General features: G+C 40.3%; 1 protein-coding gene across 2 annotated transcripts; it reads right to left on the reverse strand.

Moving 5' to 3' along the window:
• Positions 1 to 1,857: 1,857 nt before the first annotated feature.
• minpp1a (multiple inositol-polyphosphate phosphatase 1a) lies at positions 1,858 to 14,678 on the reverse strand. Of its 2 annotated transcripts, XM_072437545.1 has the most exons (6): positions 10,335 to 10,979; positions 5,302 to 5,496; positions 3,843 to 3,940; positions 3,229 to 3,359; positions 2,640 to 3,012; positions 1,858 to 2,534 (listed from the first exon to the last, which is right to left on the reverse strand). In XM_072437545.1, the coding sequence occupies exons 1-5, from the start codon at positions 10,915 to 10,917 to the stop codon at positions 2,640 to 2,642; spliced, it is 1,380 nt and encodes a 459-aa protein (XP_072293646.1). In that variant the 5' UTR covers positions 10,918 to 10,979; the 3' UTR covers positions 1,858 to 2,534. The 2 variants fall into 2 exon arrangements, with proteins under 2 accessions (XP_072293646.1, XP_072293647.1); XM_072437546.1 differs by lacking the exons at positions 1,858 to 2,534; positions 10,335 to 10,979 and adding an exon at positions 14,078 to 14,678 and having other exon boundaries at positions 2,551 to 3,012.
• Positions 14,679 to 15,447: the final 769 nt, after the last annotated feature.

Consider the following 15,447-nt stretch of genomic DNA (forward strand, 5'->3'; position numbering starts at 1 on the left):
TCACTTCATGACTGTGTAGAGAAGCAACATATTAAAACTAGTATTATATCAATATCAAACAGCAAATATTACAAGTATTGGTAGTTACTGATGGAAGACTGATGAAAAGGTTAAGGGTCAATCTACCTTCAAGAAACATAATCCAGGAGTCCTGAATTATCTTTCTTGAAGGTAGATTGAAGTTCACAGAGGGAAATGTAGAAAATAATTTAAAAAAAAAAAAAAAAATCGATCTTTGGACGTACGAATCGATAATCGGTCATTAATATGCAAATCTATTAAAAATCGGAAAATCGATTATTTCAACCCAGCTCTACTTATGATATAGTTCAATCGGGACCTGGGAAAAACACAAAAACAGAAAGTGTCTCCTGTAAAGACATCTATCCAGCATGTATTAAAGTAATAATTGAGGATTTTTGGCACGCAATCGGAGTCTCGTTTCCTCGTGGCTTGGACAGCCGAGTAGTTCTCCCACATGTCAATCATTCCCTTGCGTCCTATTGCACACCTGCAGCCTCGTTCCCTGGATAGCAGCATGTTTCCCTGGCTGCACATGCGTAGTTGATATGCCGGTGTGTGTTTAACGAGTTCCTTCAGTGTAGAGTACAAAAATGACAACAGAGAAAGACCAACAGTTGCTCCTCTATTATTCCTTTAAGTAAAAGCCTCTTTCTAGAAGGAAAACCGACATTCTTACCGTTATGGACACGCCACTCCACGGATCTGACCTGTAACTTGGCCGAGTGGCTTTTTCCACGAAGATAGCTAGATAGATGAGGTTAATACCATACTGTGGAACATTCGAGGCAAAGCATTCACACATCCATTGAGACAATATTCATGGTCAAAATCAGACATTTGTAAGTAGCTTGCTCTTTTAAACCAATTTGTTGTAAGTAGCTTGCTCTTTTAAACCAATTTGATTTGTATGTAATTATATTAAACAAGACTTCAGTGTCATTTTCAGAATCTTCTTATTGCACTACATAACTTTATATTTTATAATGTACATATCATGCCGTTTTGTATTCAGTGTTCAATGTTTTGTTGTTTGTGTTGCACCGAATCACCAGGACAAGTTCCTATGTTTGTGAATTTTGTTCATTGACAAATGGCAATAAACCCTATTCTAATTCTGATTCTGTTAATTTATTCAATAATTGGTTACTTGTTTGGTTTACTTAGTCAGTTTCAGTGGATTTTGCATGTTCTCTCCAATAGATGAATCCTCCACTTAACTCAACGGCCTCAAATAAGACAATTCTAGTCAATCATTTCCTGGTCCAATATGAATATATATTCATACATATTGCAGTATTTTCCTGAATGGGTTTCCACGTTTCACACTAGTTTAACAGTATTATCGCTGGCCTCATCTGGAACCCAAATGAGGCCAACTGTACAACAGTAATGACGCTCCCAAGGGGGAAATCCTATCCACTTACTACAGGTATTGTTCAATTCATACAGTTACAACCCATTGTGCTCTTTATTCTTTAATTATGAAAACATTACTATACCAAAAAAATAAACCAACTGTAAAGTATGATGCATAAGCTTAGAACCTATTATTTAAAATTAAAGAAATGTAATTGAACGATAAACTACTCAAAGTGCATAGAAGTTTGGTTTGGTGTAATTATTACCTGTGGTAAATATTTATCATAGTTTTACATCAATCAAGAGGCAGTTTCTGAGGAAAAGTGAAAAAAAAAAAAAAAAAAACTTAAAAATGAGTGCTGCATTCTAAAGAAGTCCCTCCATCTTTGTCATCAATACATATCATTTCATCCAAAATGCAGAGATAATTTGCGCCCAAACACATTTTTCTGTTTAAACATTTATTAAAGAAAATAAAGGGCTTGTCATGTATTTTTGTCGATGATGTGAAATTGTACGAGTTGGCCCTTATGTGCAGTATGGTTGCTTGGTAACAGTCTTCACATTCACGTTGTTGTATTACATTTAATGGCGGTTGGCAGCCAACTGAAAAGGAGCATTTACCGCCACCTACTGTAGTTGTACTTCTTCTGTAGTTGTACGTCTTCAAAGTATGTATTTTACGCTATACTGTATTTAAGAAAAGAGAGAAAGAGACAGAGCTTATGTGCTGCACATGTCCTCAAAATAAAACTAAAACTAAGTTGTCAAACTAGGGCAAAGATAAAGATTTTTTACTAGATGTTATAATGACGCTGACTATTATTTAGTGAAGAGAGTAGTCCAAACTTTTATATACACGCTAAGTACTAGTAGTAGTAGTAGTGGCCTAGTGAAAGTAGTAGTCCTACAAATATGCCTTTACTATTGGCAGTCTTTGGCAACAAATGTGACACCATTGCGTCCCGTAAATATACAGCAGTAGTAGAATTACACTGCAGGGAATATATATTTGGTATGTGCAGTGTCCTCCTTTAATATTAGCACCCCCAATTAAATCCATGTAAATGTAGTTATTTGTAGACTTTCACCAGCAGAATCCTCCTCATAAGTGGCTTGGCACGACAATCTGCTGAATGTCTCTCTCTTTCCTGTCCAAAAACAAAACAGAACACAAGTACATTTATTGAAGGTGCCCACATTAGAGCGAGACATTGTAAATATAGAAACATGTTTAGTATATTTTCCTCATTTACTCAGTTTTCCGTGGTTTTGTTGAACAGTTGGCACTCCGTCTCAAAGTCACATCCCTGCAGCAGTTCTTTGTACCTCTCCCTCACATCTGCATACAGAGGCATCGAGCTCAAACCGGGAAAGTCCACGGCCTTTTCGTTGAGCAGCGGCTGCAGTCTGAGCTCCCCTCCGCCGCAGTCGTACAGCACCAGGACCAGGTTCGCGGTGTACGGTAACATGAGGCTGGTGCGGAAAGTGCGGTTGGTTTGAGAGGCGTAGTTTTCTGATCGCAGAGGTTCACTGTCCTTGAAGAAGCCCAGGAGAGTGAGGAGAGGTAAGAGGGTCTCGGCGTGACCAATCTGGATAGTCACTGCTTCAGACACTGGTTTGCCAGAACTGAATGGGAAAAAAAAAGTTAGCTAGCAACAAGCAATATTAATCCAACAGAAAATTCCCAAAGGATAAGACGCTGTTTGAAAGGTCATTAGCAAGGCCTCTATGTCTTCAGTAAATAACTACGCAGTCACATCATAGAACATGTTTTTTTTTTATTTCTGTTTTCATACTGTACAAGGGCGCGAGTGATTCAACCGGTAAGATCGGTTCACATACTTGTAATCCTCGATTGTTTGTTCCAGCCGGCTGAACACATCATGGAAGAGAATGCAACTGGACTTGCGGTTGATTTCGTACCCGTAGGCCCTTTTCCAGTACTGCTTCAAGTCACTAGCGTACTCCATGATCTAAAACGGTAAAGAAAACATGAGTACAGTAGTACACGCCCCAGAACTGCCACACCCGCTAACACGGTCTGAACAAGAAGATCCAACTGTGATTGACTTGTGACCTATGTTTTAATAGTAGGGTTCCAGATCTGTCAACACGCCCGCATTTTGAAGTTTGCAGGAGAAAATGTGTCACTTAAATCTTTGTCATTTGCTAAGATAAGATAAGATAAGATAAGAAAAACCTTTAATATCCACACAAGGGGAAATTGTGACGATTCAAACAGCTATTTGGATTTGGATGTTGAATACGTGGCGCTAACTCAAATTAGTGAGGTGAGCAATTGTGACAAAAATAGATTCCATTTTTTGTTGACTGGATGAACCAGTGGGGCAGAACAGGGAAAGTACAGTACACATTACAGTTCATTAAAAACTCACTCAACAAAAGACACAGACGAACGCTATGACAATGACTTTAGAATGACTGTATCCAAATACCTGGGCGTCGACTTCATCCAAAAGCTGGCACCATGGCGAGTTTACAGTCTTGATGGCAAATTCGTACGCACACAGGTAAAAGGCAGCCTCAACCGAGTCTACGAGACATTATTATCCACAATTCAATAAGAGCTGTGAGTAGTTTATTATCATTTGTGGCTTCAAAATCCAACAGAAAAGCAGAAAGCAACTTAAAGGTGCACTATAACTTTGCCTCGTGCTCGTCTTTGTGTAGCTGTTATTGCTTAGCCTGGAATGTTCCACAGTATGACATTAAAACAAATCTAATTCCATGGAGACGGGCAGGCAGGGGACGCCAGTAGGCTAAGTTACAGAGGCCGGGTCCAATCTGCGGAGAGGCGAGACCGCTCGTAGAAATGAACGCTACGTTTATGCCACGTGTAACGACTTTCCTGACATTTTCCTGACAAACGGTTTCACAGTTCCAGTTTTATAGTCTCTCATGAGGAAGTGCGCAGACAGGAGTGGACTTTATGGTTGTTATTCGCCGACGCTTTGTGATCGGAGACGACGGCCACAACTGTTTGAGTTTACTGATTGTTCAAAAAGACCAGCTATCTTAGGTATTCGGCGCGGTCATAACGGGTGCATATGTCTGTTATCTTGTTATATTGCGTACGTTTGGTAAATGTGTTGTTAGCCTTGGTTGTACAGCCCACGAGTGTCTGCTACTGTGGTGCGTTTGCTGTGGAGGGGAAAAGACAGCTAATGCCTGTCCAGGGTGTTCAGGCCGAATAAGGCTGAACACACCCCACTTTTACTCTAACAAGCAGCAGTAAGCGGATTTTGGGAGATTTCTTAGTCATTTAATAGCTTGGCCTTACTTTACTTTTCGAACGCGGTTACTGAAGCAATGACTCAAAAGAGATGCAACTATGCGTCTAATTACGTTTTCGAAGGTACATTCGGGCAGGGCCTTAAGGGAGGTGCTGACGTGTTGTTGGCATTTCAGAGAGCCTTTGTGCGCCGTTTTTGTTTTTCAGCAACGTCTGATTTACAAATTAAGCAGTGATTCCAGGTAAACCAATAACATCAAAGACAAATGGGTCGTGAACAATCCACCAGAAAGTTTATAAAGCGCACCTCAAAACAGAGAAGTGTCTAATGGATTCATATTCTGAGTAAATAATTAAATTAACAGGGAATTAACATGGGAAACTTCTAATATATATGGAAATGATTCTAGTCTATAATATTTACGCTTCTACCACCATTTAATGCTACGTAAAATGTCTCAAAAAATAGATAGGATGTATTGAGTTCAACCAGTTTATGCTTATGTGATAATAATTATCACACACACATAAAAGTGTGTTGTGTTTTGTGGTAAATATGAAAACATAGTACTTTATTCACTGAAGCCCTATATCTACGAGGCTGTGCTACAGTTAAAATCCTTCATTATATTGTGTACATTCCATCAGGATACAGTACTAACCGGCTGTGATGTGACTGTAAGGCACTCCGAGGCGGTCTGCGATCTTCTCCTGAACTCTCCCCATTTCAGGGCCCACGTTGAACTCATCCATTTCATAGAGAGCGTTGGGGTTGTCACTGACGTCGTCCAGAAACTTTTTGCACTGGTCGAAAAAACGCATGAGAGCATCGTTCACCGTGTGGTCAATCTCCCCCTCTGAAGAAAAAGTAGAAAAAATAGTTCTATTACTGTATATTAAGCACAGAACACTTGGTTTAGTGGTCATTGGGTTCAGTGAAAAGTGTAATACTCAATTTTCATGCCACAATAAGGATTTCAAAAACTGTATTTGAATATAAAATGATGCCATGTTCAACACAAAATCTTTGAAACAGAAACAAGAACATTCTTAAATTATTCAGGAAAGGTCCAAATCTGTGTTGTTAACGTCATTTTCACAGTGTTGCTTTTAAAGGCGGTTGGCAGCCAACTGAAAAGGTGCATTTACTGCCACCTACTGTACTTGTACGTCTTCTGTAGTTGTACGTCTTCAAAGTATGTGTTTTATGCTGTACCGCTAAAAAAAAAGAGGAAGAGAAAGACGTTGAAAGAGTATCTAGTTAGTTTTTCTTTTTACAACCCTAACTTGACTACATGAAGCAGGTACAACAGCATACTGATTCATTTACAGTGGCATCAAGAGAATAATTTGTAACGAATTACTGTCAATTATTTTTTAACACATTGGAATGGTTTATTATTGTACACAATATCAAAAAGAACAACTATTATTGTTTAACTCTTCAGCTAACAGTAGAACATTTTTGTTCTCAAACTGTGGCAGAAAAAAAAACAGTTTGTTGCATTTGGTAAGCTGAGGTGAGACAGCATTAAAAGTATTTCATGAAGATAAAACTGATCATTATTGAAATGTTGACATTAAAGTGAAAGTGGATTGTTTTGAAAAGTATCCTTTCATTCTTTCATTTTCTGCCGCTTGTTCCCGTTAGGGGTCGCGGGTGACTGGAGCCTATCCCAGTGACTTTGGGCCTTAGGCTGGCCACACCCTGGACAGGGGCCAGCTCGTCACGGGGTTTATACTATAAGTACTATAAAAATCAATAACATATCGGCGCAATAAACAATATAAAACTGTACAAGAAGACATTTTTAAATTCCAAAAACTAAAAAAGAAGCACAAGAAGCTTTATCTAATGAACAAAAACTACACAAAATGGCATTTCCACCACAAAAGTAACATGACCAATTTTAATGTTAAAAATTATAAAACAGAACTAAATGGAGAATGCGTCAGAAAAAAATATATTCAAGTGCACTTAAGCAGTTCATTTCAAAATGACTATAAACGGGAGATGGTGGAAATGGAAAATGTGTTAGGCGTTTTGACGATTCCCAGATCGAGGGCCAAATGTTCAGCAACCAATTCATTCTTTTATTTAGTTCTAAACTCCGTATTTCAATCATGAATCCTCTGTTGTCATGACGGCATGTTGACTGCTCTGTGAGTTTAAGAAGTAAGTTAGTTAGTTGGTTAGTTGGTTTGAATTAGGTCTTTGGTCTGGACGTTGTTTGGACATGGTCTGTACTTGGTCCCAGGTCTGGATTATGTTTAGACCTGGTCTGGACCTGGCTTGGGACTTTGCGTCTGGATTTGGGCCCGTGTCTGGATTTGGGCCCGTGTCTGGATTTGGATTTGGGCCCGTGTCTGGATTTGGGCCCGTGTCTGGATTGGGTTGGACTTGGACCATATTCTGGACTCTGTTTAGACCTTATCTGGACCTAGTTCAGATCTGGTCTGGACTACACGTGTACCAATTCAAAGGCTGCATCCTCATTTTTATTCCCCCCCCCCAATTCAGGAAATCAGTTTACAGGTAATCAATATATTACAACAAAATATGATGTTCAGGATTGATGAAAATAGATAGTTAAATGTGTACATATGAAAACAAGAAATCATTAGACTAAGTTGTGTTAGTTGATATAAGATGGACAGTAATCTAAAGTCTATGTGTCAGGTTCTAATGGATTTCTAATCATGACATTTGGTGAGGGAGTCCCTGACCTAAATAATTATCATATTTTTTTCATCAGTCAAGTTGTAGTTAGCGGAAGTCAGTCCTGGATTAACCCACCCAGTCCTCTAGTCTCTGAAGGAGGATCCTATGATGGACTGTTAAAAGCTGCACTGGAGATCCAGCAGGACTAAGACTGATTTGGACATTGTCCAAATCACTGCTCAGACGGATGTCATTTGTTATTTTAATGAGAGCAGTCCCAGTGCTCTGATACGATCTGAATCCAGACTGGAAAACATCAACAGAGACATTCTGTAGAGGAAGTGCGTCCTTTTTCAAGGACTTTTCCAAGAAGGGGCTGGTTTGAGGTGGGCCAATAATTTGTCTTTACTGTTGCATCAAGACCACACACTTATTTAAGAGATGCTTAATGTTGTCAAGGCCATTGGGACTGTCCCAGACTGAAGCGACATATCGACACAACTCCTTTTGATAGTTTACACTGTTAAAACTAGAGAATCTATGATGTTTCCAGGCAACAAGCACAGGTTAGACCAGCTTCGACTGCTCTAAAGTTGACTCATTCACGCATTGCCACGGATACTTGCACAGAGGGGAAAAGGGGCGGAGCTGAGCCAAGTTGCTGCTTTTTTACTGAGACGACACACAAACTGTGATCACAGTCACAAGGTAGATCGGTATATCAGCTTTGTAATACAACACACTCCGTTGAAACCTTGTAAAAAAAATATAATGATGAGGAAATAGTGCAACCTTTGAAAGATAACAATTGTTAGTGTAAGTCTAGGAAAGAGTTTTAAGCTTTGAAACTTTGACAATCTTTTTCCAAACTTTGAAATATCTGAAACTTTATTATCATTTAAAACTTTGTCAACCCTGCCACCTCAGAACACTTTGAAACAGTGCAACATTTGAAAAAGAACAACAGCATTTGAAGAGTAACGGAAACATTCTGCCCTTATAATAGAAACACTAACAACAAATCCTGCAGAAACTGAAACGACAAGTCCCAAAAGTAATACAAAGAATCAAACAACCAAGAAGGCCTACTGTACTACTGATAAAACTTTGAACGACCAAAATCAGACACAAACTGCAACCTCTGAAAGTGGAGAAAGCACAACATTGGAATACTTCGATCAACTGAAAAATTCTGTTGCTCCAAGAAAAGTTAAAAATAAGACTTTAACAACAAATTCTGACTAAACAAAAAAAAGGTACATATGCCAAAAGTAACAGCACCCAAGATACAACTGGGAAAGTGGTCGAAAGCTTTGAGAAATTGTGACCTGTAAAAACAGAACAAAAAACGAGTAAGTGAGTGAGCGAGCGAGTGTGAGAGAGAGTGAGCGAGTGAGCGAGTGAGCGAGTGAGTGAGCGAGTGTGTGAGCGAGTGAGCGAGTGTGTGAGTGAGCGAGCGAGTGAGTGAGCGAGTGAGCGAGTGTGTGAGCGAGTGAGCGAGAGTGTGAGTGAGTGCAAAAACTCATTTAAGCAATTTCCCATTTATAAAAGGTGACTCAGATAACTAGTTATTTAGATGCAAGATCGCTGAATTGATTGTTAACCAAAACTACTTCCTCTCCTTCGACTTTCTGGGTCAACATGTTGATTTAGTAAACTTACAGAACAAGTGGATTTTTAATCAACAACACGAGATGCACACATTTTGGTGTCATTCTAGCCTTTTCTGAGCCATAAAACAGATTTTGACTGCATGTGCATGCTTTGAAGTCTGTTTATAGTCAAGATAACTAGTGTTAGATTACTAAATTAGTAAATTATTACTAAGATTATCTCAAAAATCAATGAGCGATTAATCAAATAACTTTGTTTCAGCCATAGACTTGGATAATACAAAACTCCAATTCCCCTTTATTTGACCAGAATTTATTTTACAGCTAAACTTAAAGTGCATATGAGGCTGCACATTTCAGGTTGTACTAAACATTTTGCCAAGTTGTCCCCAGTTTGTAAAGTATTTCCATAACTGTTACCTAGCAGCAACAAGAAGGGCCAAAACCCGTATCAATTACACAATAGTTATTAATTTATTTTGTTGAATGAATATTTAAACTGAAAAAATGGTGTCAGTTCCATGCAAAGTGTTTTCAATGGCACGTCGCTTTTTGATGACATAGGTAGAGGGCACGACTTCCTGTAAAGTTTGATTTTTCAAAATTCCTTCACAGACTGCAACTTCCATCCATCCATTTTCTTCCGCTTTATCCGGGGCCGGGTCGCGGGGGCAGCAGTCTAACCAGGGATTCCCAGACTTCCTTCTCTCCAGACACTTCCTCTAACTCCTCCGGGGGGATTCCGAGGCGTTCCCAGGCCAGCCGAGAGACATAGTCTCTCCAGCGTGTCCTGGGTCTTCCCCTGGGCCTCTTCCCGGTGGGACATGCCTGAAACACCTCCCAAGGGAGGCGCCCAGGAGGCATCCGGAACAGATGCCTGAGCCACCTCAGCTGGCTCCTCTCGACGTGGAGGAGCAGCAGCTCTACTCCGAGCTCCGAGATGGTGACGCGTGCCTGGGGTTATGACGCGGTCTTGCACTCGCCCGTCAGTTTGGAGATTCGAGGAAAGGAGATAGTCTGTAATATAGCTAAACACTGCGGGAATCAATCAAAAAAACACTCTGGGTACATATATTAAGTACAAATAGCAATGTAAGAAGGTTAGAAACTCTGAAAAGTCGATTTTGCATGTTATGGGACCTTTAAGACCCCCAGTAGCATGCTACACACACCCATACGTCCTAAAGCTCTCCCCCTCTGACTAAACAGTAACAGGAGTAAAACTACATTATCAAACATTATCAAAGCGCACAACAATAACTACCTGGAGAGCGGAGGACATGGATCAACACCCAGGGACCCAACAAGCGCAAAGATCAGACAATGAATGTCTAAACAGAACAGCGCTTTTTACCGGTTAACACAGCACGTATAACCAATCACCGGTGTGTTATTGCGTTCTTTGACACTTTGCACATACCTCGGATGCCCCACAGCTCTGCCAGTCCCCTCTTGAAAGCCAGGGTGCTGTTGACACACCTGTGCTTGGAGCTGGTGATAAACCGGATGTGCCCTCTTCTCAGATTCTCCGCGGATATGAGCGAGGGGAACAGTTTGGACAGCCTCACTGCCAAATGCCTGTGGTCCTCGATCCCCTTCTGCACCAGGCGCCCGTCCATGTCCTCCGTGTACCACATGGTCCACTCCTCCCGGATCTCACGCAGCCAGCCCTTGTCCTCCGCGGTGGGACTGGCTTTTTGGACAATCTCGTAAAACCTCAGCATCTTTATCACGTTTTTCGTGGTGGGGTATCTGGTCCCATGTCTGATTATGGCAGTTAGACGGATCGCGCGACACTGGGGAGATGGAGGACGGATAACGGACTTGTTTACAGCCAGAATGTCCGCAATGAGGTGCGGGTTCACTTCCTCATACCTCCCTTTGGTGCCGAAGTATTTGGCGATTTTGGGGATACTGGAGACATCCGAGGAATTCACGCGAGAACAGCACGAGTATAAGAGAAGTAAAGTTGTTAAAAAGACAAACTTCCTGTCGGTGGACATTGTGGCATCAAGATGAACTGCGTGTACTTTTTCCTCTTCACATGAAAGTGACTGACGACCCCAGATCAGCCGCGTGTCAGCGCGAAGTGACGTCAGGACAAACGGAATCAATCATAACAGACGAAAACAAAGGAATGGTTTTGTTTTTTGGTAAAAATTTGAAATATATATGTTTTATAGAGGGAAATCCCACTATAAATACGGAGGTGGTGGTCAAACAAACATGCCACTCGTCGTCTTACTTTCAGGTTGCCAGTTGTGAGTGAGTCTTTTCAGCGCACTGGCAGCTGTTTTTATTCTTCTTTTCTTCTTCTTTTTTAAAATAGTTTTCAGTTGAATATGCAACGCAAATAACTCAACATGGAGGGGAAATACAATACAAAAGAAATAAAGCAAAGTAGTTGTAATTTATTTCCTTTGGAAGTGAGAACATTGAGCTGTTTATGTGTCTTTACACTTGCTTGTTGCCTATAGGTATAACACATCCACCTCTGTTAAAATTGCCCTTCACATGGACTTTGCTACAAATGATTAAACCAGGCTGTTAATATAGTAATATAGTAATATAATGCATCCATGGGCTTAAACAACAGAGCAGATCCAGAGATAGAACACAACTGCCCCCTACTGGATCATAAAGACACTATCACACCTTATGGGCCAGGACCTTTTAAATCTAAGCTACATGTATTTGTACTGTATTAAATCCAACACTGATAAGCCTACAGGCCTACAAACATCCACAAATATATTCTGGAGCATACAATAACTTTACTACTGAGCATGCCTCTCTCTTGGGTTATGTAAAATAATATTTTGTTGTATTTTTTTCTTTTTAGTTTCTTAAAGGTTGGCACTCTCTCTCAAAGTCACATCCCTGCAGCAGTTCTTTGTACCTCTCCCTCACATCTGCATACAGAGGCATCGAGCTCAAACCGGGAAAGTCCACGGCCTTTTCGTTGAGCAGCGGCTGCAGTCTGAGCTCCCCTCCGCCGCAGTCGTACAGCACCAGGACCAGGTTTGCGGCGTACGGTAACATGAGGCTGGTGCTGAAAGTGCGGTTGGTTTGAGAGGCGTAGTTTTCTGATCGCAGAGGTTCACTGTCCCTGAAGAAGCCCAGGAGAGTGAGGAGAGGAAGGAGAGTGTCTGCATGACCAATTTGTACAGTCACAGTATTAGTCACATGCCGACCAGACCTGTTGGAAAAAATAAATGATGAATAGCCTGTATTTGTAACAATAACATGAAGAACAACACTGGAGAAATGAACACAAATTTTCCGACTGTACATTTTATAGCAGTAATTGGGTTGTAAATTAGACTGTTTAAAAAGGTAAAAACGCACTGTAGATTTACCACTGCGAATAAAAAACACATGTAACTGTTTTATTACCCTTACCATTGTTTTGCATTCACATTTTAATAGCTTCTGGCACCTTAAAAGCAGCTACTAGTAGTATTCTAGTATTACACTACTGCAACTACAACGACTTTTATTATTGCAATGCTATTTCCAGTCCATCCACAAGATTTCACTGTTTTACTTTTATAAATCATGAGATGCAGGAAACATTGTAACTTGCAGTGTTTGAGTTGCAGCTTTTTCCAGTCGCTCAAACACATCATGGAACAAGATGCAGCTTGATTTAAAGTTGATGTCATGACCGTAGCCTCTTTTCCAGTATTCTCTCAAATCACTCACATACTCCATCACCTGTTTATGCACATACAATGAAGTTACTACTCAGTCACTGGCCCCATAACTTAATATAATTTGACAATAGAGCTTGTTTTACTTTGGCATCCTCCTCGTCAAAGAGCTGACACCAGGGAGAGTTCAGGCTCTTGATGGAAAACTCATAAGCGCATAAGAAAAAGGCAGCTTCAGCCATATCTGCAAGGCACAGACAAACAATTAAGAGCTTTGAGTGAGTTATCATTGATTATTAAAAAAATATATGGAAAAAGCAAACAAATATTATAGTACTTCTTCAGCTTGCAACTAACTAATCAAACTTTCATTATCAAGCTATAGTCCAAAGCTTAAATAGCTCCATTGAGTGGTTTCTTCAATAATAAATGACATGTGAAAGAGTAATACAGACACTCAAGACATGCATATTGAACTGTAGTATTATTACCATAAGTTACGTTGCTGTGTGTAACATTGAGTTTGTCGTTTATCTTCTCCAGAACCCTGCTCATCTCTGCTCCGGTCTTGAATCTCTCCAGCTCCACCACAGCTGCCAGGTTCTTCTCCACTTCTTGCACAAATCTGGCACAGTGGTGGAAAAACCTCATGAGGGCATCGTTTACTTCATGCTCAAAGTCCATGTCTGGGAGGAGAAAAGCACAAATAATATTAATGCTAAAAAATTAACAAAACTGCTTGAATTTGATCATTTGATTGACTGTGTATTCTGACACCTTTGTTTAATGTAAAGTTTATTCTCAACAGTGAAAAATTAGGCTGTGCTGTTCTTTTGACCCATTCACAAGAGGAAACCGGAGTATTACGACTAAACCCCTCTAGAGCGGTAATCTTTGTGCGAAAGTCTATAGGTTAAGAACGGGACAATGAAAGGCTTAATGCTCTATTGAAGGAAAATGTTCACTTGGTGTCTAATATCCTGATGACTATTTACTGTACTGCTTAGCTAATAAACATGAAGTCCATGTTTACAGATGAATCATGTTAAAGTGACACCAGTGGAACTTGAAGGCGGAAAGTCCCCAACGCGATTCCACGGAATATATAACCACTTTGGACTCCTCCAGCTCATAGAAGAGTAAATTGTGTGGAGATGCAAACCCACTCACAGTAAGGACACATGTTTTTATACATTTAGTACGTCATAGAAATGTTTCAACGGTCATCATCTGGACAATGTTTTCAAATCAAGACGTTTCGACTTCCATCCAAAAGTCATTTTCCATCTGATGAAGCTGGTCAGAGAAACTAGACTTTATACTACTCTGAGCTGAACATGCCATGCCTCAGACGAAAGGGATTAAACCAACATTTTAATGCAAAAAACAAACAAACATGCCTTTATTTTGGTCTGTTTTTGGCTATAAAGTTACACAATGAGGCTTTAACCTAAGGACCCACATAAAATTGCATTTTCACTTGTCATATCGTGTTAATACCAGTAGTTACCTCTGATGTCCCACAGCTCTGTCAGTCCTCTCTTGAAGGCCAGGGTGCTGTTGACACACCTGTGCTTGGAGCTGGTGATAAACCGGATGCCTCCTGCTCTCAGATTCTCCTCGGATATGAGCGAGGGGAACAGTTTGGACAGCCTCACCGCCAAATGCTTCAGTTCATCCACTCCTTTCTCCACCAGTCTCCCGTCCATGTCCTCCGTGTACCACATATTCCACTGTTCTAGCAGCCGGCTCTTCTCACTCGAGGCGTTGCTGACCGTAAAGTTGTAAAGGTGATGCATCTCTTTGATGTTCTTAGTGGTTGGATATCTTGTCCCATGTCTTATGATCGCAGTCATATACAGTTCTCGACATTGAGAACTTGGAGGTTGAAGCGTAGATTTGTTTACAGCAAGTATATCACCCATTAAATATGGATTGACTTCTTCATACCTTCCCTTAGGACCAAAATATCTGGCAATTGTAGGTATTTCACCATCTTCAGTGAGGGCATATCCAAAAAGAACATGGATGGAACACAGATTTACAGCAATTAGAATGGTGGAAGTTAGCATTGTTTGTGTGATCGCGGTTTAGACCAGGTCGAAATCTCTAGGAGATCAAAGTCCAGAAGAGGACATGACTTGCAATGCAAACAAACGTCAGGCTAGTTTCAGGCATGACTAAATACTTTTTTTTTTTGTGAAAAAACAAGACAAAAACAAAATAAAATTGCACAATGGCAGCATAGACGACTTAACACTTAAACTTTATAATATGATTTTTGTCTAGCATGACTTAATTTGACCTTAAAGTCACCCCAGAGGAAACGTTCTTGCAAACATATGATCAACCAGATTGGAATTGAGTAGCCTTTCTTCAGTTTATCTTACTCCATATTTACATTCTTCTCTGGTGGTTTCTCAATGGTAACAAATGCCACGTGTATTACCATGCCCCAGTAAATGGACCATATCTTTGTTTATTTAGTAGGCCTATGATAACGTTCAGATTTTCTCCCAGCAAAAATGTACCAGGAGCAGTCTTTGTGTGAGTCCATACTCACAAAGCTTTGAAACAGTTGGGCAAAAGAGAGCAAAAATAAAACTGAAATGCTTGGTTTCAGATGACATCACCATCCCCGTCATCAGTCTCATTGACACAGGGGGGGGGGGGAAGAATAAAAGCCTCAGTGTAGAATTTGTTTTTAACCATAAGAAATAGTGTGCCTGGTTACAAATAAAGGAGAACTTGAAAATGTGAGGACATGAATGTGCCTGTCCACAGGATTTCGAGTGATCAAAATTAGAACAATTGGCATAGCAAATAAATAAATATGTCTTTTGATAATTATCTCTTTTGAATGCCTTTATAATTGCACCT

The sequence above is a fragment of the Eucyclogobius newberryi genome, unplaced genomic scaffold (assembly GCF_026437365.1).
Source record: "Eucyclogobius newberryi isolate DKJ021-1_F unplaced genomic scaffold, fEucNew1.0.hap1 SCAF_8, whole genome shotgun sequence".
In the NCBI taxonomy this organism is placed as follows: domain Eukaryota; kingdom Metazoa; phylum Chordata; class Actinopteri; order Gobiiformes; family Gobiidae; genus Eucyclogobius; species Eucyclogobius newberryi.